General features: G+C 33.4%; 1 protein-coding gene across 1 annotated transcript in view; it reads left to right on the forward strand.

Annotated features, from left to right (window-relative positions):
* The first annotated feature begins 795 nt into the window (after positions 1-795).
* Positions 796-7220, forward strand: part of LOC115232698 (homeobox protein aristaless-like) — a 139512-nt gene continuing 133087 nt past the window's right edge. The window contains exon 1 of the mRNA XM_029802727.1: positions 796-1885. Coding sequence (XP_029658587.1) covers positions 1738-1885 — 148 coding nt within the window. The 5' untranslated portion in view covers positions 796-1737. The remainder of the gene's footprint in view (positions 1886-7220) is intronic.

A 7220-nucleotide genomic window follows, 5' to 3' on the forward strand; every position in this document is an offset into this window, starting at 1 on the left:
TCACGTAGAGATTTGTAAAGCGACGTGTCGCTGCGGAATTATATTATTGTCACCTAGATTAATTATGTTTGTCGAATTTAGTGCGGAGCAACGTCTGCTCGTTAAAATTCAGCGATTCGAAGCGCCTCGGTCAGTGTTGCTTAAAAAAACAATATTTTTAGCGGACTTGTATTCAGAGATTCCTTTCAGACCTGCATTTTTATTATTTTTAATTCTTTCTAATTTTCAATTTATTATTGCATAAGAGGCTTTTATTCTGCTTGATAAAAATATAATCTTCTAATTGCTAATTTTTTAGGGATCATCTTCCTTATAAATATACAAATTAAGTATTATTATTATTATATCATGCAAATTTACAGATAATCGGATTTTATCCTATTACAATGATGTTTGCAAATAATGGACTTGAAAAGGTTAAATTTGTACGCACTATGTTGAAAAATTTTTTTTTACCGCGTAAAAAAAAACAGCTGATGTTACGAAACTATCATTTCGTTATCCCGTCGCTTGATCGAGGTGCTTTCAACGATTGCTGTGGCGAATTAATAACGCACTACGTAATGTACTAAAATTAATGGATATTACGTATAAAATAAATCGAAGAGAATTACGTATCGAATATATGCAATGATATTTTCACTGTGTTCTTCCGAAATTTTACTGAAGTATTCGCCTTAACTCCTTTCTTTTCTTTATAATATTTTTCCAAATACGTAAGTTTCCGTAATAATAATAATAATAATAATAAAATAAATATATAACATGCCGGCCGACGGAATCGATAATATGCGATTTGATGATCCGATAGCCTCGAGAAGCATTCTTGAACGGTGACGACGGTCACTCTCGGTCGGAAACGGAAGCGCGACACGAGCGTCGATCATTAACCGATGCGAGGATCGAGTTTATTGAATTGTAAACGGAAGAAAACAATCTCCGACGCGTAGTAACGCGAATCGCGGGAAAACGTTGGTGCGACATAAAAGACGCAATCACCGGACACTCGAAGATAATCGATCTCCAGATCGATCATAGAAAAAAAAGTGCGATCGTCGATGTGTGCGATATGTGAAGATACGTAATCGTTGTATCTGTTACCCGGAAAACAATCCGTTTACCAATTAAAAAATCGAGTTATCGTCGAAATCCCAGAGATATCGTGACGAACTGATGACAGTCTATTATCTAAACTAACAATAAGTGCGCATCCGCGACATACGTTACGATTCGGATGGAAAAACGAGAGTAGCTTTCTCGTAAAGTTGAGTTTATGTGATTGTGACAAGCTCGAAGGGAGTAGATATTTCTCACAGAAAAGTTTCGACGAAAATTGAATTGTCATTAACTTGTCGCGAGATCTGAGAAAGAATGTACGCTGTAACAATATCCTATAAAAAAAGTAAAGTTGCAAGTGCGAGACGCACTTTATAGCAAAGTACATTCGAAATTTTGGCCAACTATAAATTAGATCTTACCAAGTATATCACGCTGAGTATTATATATTAAGTATCGTCGAACTCGAGTATCAACAAAATTGCGGAGGACGAAGGTGCAAATAAATCGCGGCCCTCTTAATAAGCGGATAATACTCGTTTGTGCATCGTTTAATGAGGTCACGCGGTCGAAGATGCGGCCGACGGCGAAGACGGCACGATTTCGGTGCCTACGGTGAGAGGATGCGAGGTGCCCGAGTCCTCCCTTTGTTCGCTGTCGAAAATTGAGCGACTATCGACGATGGATCTCAGCACGACGCCCAGAAGAGCCACGGACGGTGTTGGTGACATACAAAAGACTAGAGTGGCAAAAAGCGTCTTCAGCATCCGCAGCCTCGTCAACGTCGAGGAAGCAGAATTACCCGCGCAGGACAACGAGCGTTCGCCAAGTGAGTCTCCTTAGATAATCCCATTTATAATTATCATAATCCGCCGCATAAATCGGAAATGAAATATTTTTGATAAATATTAATATATTTATTCAAAACATATTTTTATTACAAAAAGGGGGGATGGCTTATTATATTAGATATATTTTTGGCGAAAATGTATCTCTAAAGCTGACTATCTAATATCTTTATGTTGTAATTGATTATCTTTTCTATTTTTTTTTTCTTTTTCTCAAAAAACAAAATTTATGCGTATAGTTACTTGGAAAAGTTATAAAAAGAGATTAACAACAGTAATACTAAAATTATAATATTAATATAAAATCAGATCAACTACAGGGGATGGCTTATTATATTAGATATATTTTTGGCGAAAATGTATCTCTAAAGCTGACTATCTAATATCTTTATGTTGTAATTGATTATCTTTTCTATTTTTTTTTTCTTTTTCTCAAAAAACAAAATTTATGCGTATAGTTACTTGGAAAAGTTATAAAAGAGATTAACAACAGTAATACTAAAATTATAATATTAATATAAAATCAGATCAACTACAAGAATACATGTAATATGTGACAATGAGTCATAATAAATTTTACCTGTGTTATATATATGAGATTATATATATGAGAGAAAAAGAAATAATTGCATATAAGAATATTGTTAATATGTTTTGGATGAAACGAAAATTTCATTGCTTCATAGATATGAATAAATGAATATGCTATGACACATGACAGATGTATCATATTTCAAAACAAATCTAAATCTGATAGGCAAGTTAATTACCGAGTTGATTAAGTTGGAAGCGTAATTATTAGCGTGATCTATATAATTTATCGTCGCATGAAAAAATTTATTCTACGAGTTGATTATACGGTGATATAGAATCCTTATTTACAATGACATATCAGAATAATCTGAATGACAGATCTCGTATAAGATATGTATAATACATACGTATTATAATATGTTTACTCGAGATAAATCTCTTGTAACGCATGTAATCGTGAAAAAAAATCATGATTTTTTAATATACAAAATGTAATATTAAATAGAGAGAGTAATGTAATATAATATTTATAAATAGATAGTAAAAACTCAGTAATATAATATTTATAGAAGAAAAATTATTGTGTCGATTTTTGTAATTATTTTAATGATTTATCAATAATTGAAATTTTTTTTAAATATATTGGAGAGATTATAATTAAAAATTTTCGCGCGTGATAATATATCTTAGACATCAGTTCACGGAAACGCGCGAATATTTTTATTAAGTTCCGTGGAAAGAAATATTGAAAAACAAAAGCAAGATCGATCGCGACACCAGACTTTCAAAGGATGATCAGTTACCTCTCCTCGATCAAAACCGCACGACATTCCGGGGGGCTTGAGAAATCCCGGCCCCGAGGTTTACTTTTTCCCCATGAGTGCCTTTTGTGCCAAAGATTCAGCAAAAACCGGCCGCTCTTATAACAGCGGCGGAGTTAATTAAGGCGCATTTAAAGTCGGTAAGATCGCGATAAGATGGCGATTAACTCGAAATTAGTCCGCCCATGGATCTAGCAAAAACTGTATCGCTGTCGTTATTGCTGACACGTATCGACGGTGCAGATAAATACGTTATTGAGACGATGCCCAATTAGAGATCCGGAGTATAGAGCGAATTGTTACATCACCATTAGAGTTCATTCTCTCTCTCTCTCTCCCTCTCTCTCTTTCGCAAACTGCAAAAAAATCTCTGAAAAATAACTGATATTCTCACCGCTCCCTCTTCCACCCCTCTGTTTGACGCTATTTAATTCTCATCTCTCTTGCATAATATGTTAAACGCGATCTTTGTTAACAAATATAAATTATATATATTTATATTATTTGTGTTAAATTTTATTTATTAACTTTGTTAACAAATAAAATTGAATAAAATGTTACATTTTTATAGCAGATTCTAGATCTTCGATACTAAAATCTAAGATCTATCTTTGAAAATATATGTCTATTAAATTTATATTTTTGTCAATTCGATATTAATACGGCGTATTGCAAGTATCTGTAGCATTTAGAAAAACGACGAGAAAAATCCGAGCGCGATGCGAGCGACTAACGGGAAAGCGCTAACCGGCCAAGTTTCTAGTTGGCCGATATGCAAAATATGTGCCCGGCAACGATAACGCGCATTGCTCGACTCTCTTACGGTGGCGAATAAATAGCGAATTACCATTTAGTCGTCGGCCGATAAAGCGAAATGAGCTCGCGCGATAACGGAATCTCATTCTCCCCGCGACTCTATGAACTATCGGCTTGTTATCGTGTAATTAACAAGATATCGCGTTGATTAACGAATTACACACGCGCGTAATGTAATATAAGTAAGACCAATGGTATTAATTTACACGAAGGCATTGGGCGACAATATTATTTCGATTCAGTAACGCAGTCCCAGAAATTAGTAGATTTTATTAATATAATACAATTAAAATTATATATATTAATTTTTATTTTAATTGTGTATTGTCATACATATTTATATAACCATGACGTTTTTTATTTATTTAAAAAGTCGAGATACACAGACGCGCTAATGTTTACCTTGTGCTATTCCCTCCCTCTCTCTCTTTCGCAAACTGCAAAAAAATCTCTGAAAAATAACTAATATTCTCACCGCTCCCTCTTCCACCCCTCTGTTTGACGCTATTTAATTCTCATCTCTCTTGCATAATATGTTAAACGCGATCTTTGTTAACAAATATAAATTATATATATTTATATTATTTGTGTTCAATTTTATTTATTAACTTTGTTAACAAACAAAATTGAATAAAATGTTACATTTTTATAGCAGATTCTAGATCTTCGATACTAAAATCTAAGATCTATCTTTGAAAATATATGTCTATTAAATTTATATTTTTGTCAATTCGATATTAATACGGCGTATTGCAAGTATCTGTAGCATTTAGAAAAACGACGAGAAAAATCCGAGCGCGATGCGAGCGACTAACGGGAAAGCGCTAACCGGCCAAGTTTCTAGTTGGCCGATATGCAAAATATGTGCCCGGCAACGATAACGCGCATTGCTCGACTCTCTTACGGTGGCGAATAAATAGCGAATTACCATTTAGTCGTCGGCCGATAAAGCGAAATGAGCTCGCGCGATAACGGAATCTCATTCTCCCCGCGACTCTATGAACTATCGGCTTGTTATCGTGTAATTAACAAGATATCGCGTTGATTAACGAATTACACACGCGCGTAATGTAATATAAGTAAGACCAATGGTATTAATTTACACGAAGGCATTGGGCGACAATATTATTTCGATTCAGTAACGCAGTCCCAGAAATTAGTAGATTTTATTAATATAATACAATTAAAATTATATATATTAATTTTTATTTTAATTGTGTATTGTCATACATATTTATATAACCATGACGTTTTTTATTTATTTAAAAAGTCGAGATACACAGACGCGCTAATGTTTACCTTGTGCTATTCCCAGACAGCGAGTCGTTAATTTTCAACGCGTTTCCATATGCATGGTTGCAAACGACTCGGCATGTATCGACCCGATCAAGTTTACGATATATGTAAAACGAATTATGTTACAAATAAGCATGTGATACTATGATACAAGCATGTGTCATTATGATACAGATAAGCGTACGAAATAAGAATTGCTAATTTAATGAAGTCATGGCGATATTTAACAAATTCTAATCAGAAAAAAACAGACACGTAATTGTATTTTAAAAGATAATCGTTACTATGTATTTGAAAAAGAAGTGAAAAATTTGTATCCAAATCTATTGATGCGCTAAGGCATTTTCAGATTTAAAAAAAAAATGTAACATATTATTATATATTGTATATATACTTTATGTCTAAAGATTTAACACAAGAAGTATGTCGGAGCTGTAATAATAGTTTGCATATTTAACATCGTGTGTTCTCCTTGATGCAGTTATCGTCGCTTATTCTAGAAATAATTTCCGCATACAATTTTTCGGTTTATTTTTTGTCGTCAACGTACGAAAAGGGAACGGAACCGTATTATTATCGCCACATTAATGCCGCGCTCTCTTGCATACTTTGTAGGTAAATATTAAAAAATGGATATAAATAATTACCGGCGCGCGTGTGCAGACGCATAGATAAGCAGACTAAAATAGTTAGTCATACCGCGATATAGCGACTAAAAATGTGTTTTAAAAAAGTTACCTTTACTTAAGTAATTACTGTCGAAGTCGATAAAAAATATTTTTTCTAAACTAATGATTCGAGTTATCCACACACGATTGGCGGGGAATATTATGTATATTTTACATTTATTTATATAGATGTTTTTAAAACTTCATATAATCGATAATCTTCGTATAATCGAAAAACTTCGTATGATATGAAATGTCATACAATTTAGCAAAACCGCAATCGAAACAAAGAAATTTTCTATTTTATCGAAATTATTAATTTTTAAAATGTCATTTAAGATAGAATTATTTTTTCTTCATTATTTTCTTCTCTTCTACATTTTTTTGTTGTTAGAAAATTAATAATCGAAATATGATTTAAAAAAGAAAGGTACTTGGAATGCTCGTGCATTCATAGTTAGCGTGAAACTACAAATGTTAGCTTTTCTATTTAATGACAAAAGTGTCTAGAGGAGTGAGATGGCATGTGCACGAGCTGGTTTATCACCGCCATGTTACAAGATCCGGTCTGGTCGATTAAATGCTATAAATGGCCATGACAGAAGGTGTAATAGAATTGGGGTAACTCCGGACCAATGGCGTTCCGCGATTAAGGGTGGTTGTTCGTGCTCGATTGGCTTTCATGGAGGGTTGATGTTCCCCGGAGGTAAGCTACGTCTTTATCCTCCCATCGATTCCCGTTATCCCATTACAGAAACGACCCACCCCCGCGTTTAAAATTTCATCGTCCTGGAAACGTTACAATCCCGTGTGCTTACTAATTTTCTATTGAAATTAGTGACTCTATATAATTGCATGGAATTACGAGACTTTTATTGTCAATGGATACGCCGATAATTTCCCGTTTAATTCCTCAAAAGTTACAATGTATTCACAAAAAATACAAGCATCTCTCTTTCCATAACAAAGTAACGATATGTATATCATATCATCTTTTATTATTTCGTTAATTTATTTAGCTAAAAAATTGATAAAATTTTCAAAAATAATCAAAATGTAATTTATGATTCCTAAAAAAATGTAAGAGAATTATCTACTTAAAGAGAATTATCTTCGATAACGAATTAATAATGATAACTTTCTCATTATTTAATGTATAATATTATAAATTTGTCGACTAA

Source organism: Formica exsecta, unplaced genomic scaffold (assembly GCF_003651465.1).
Source record: "Formica exsecta isolate Colony F162 unplaced genomic scaffold, ASM365146v1 scaffold149, whole genome shotgun sequence".
NCBI lineage: Eukaryota > Metazoa > Arthropoda > Insecta > Hymenoptera > Formicidae > Formica > Formica exsecta.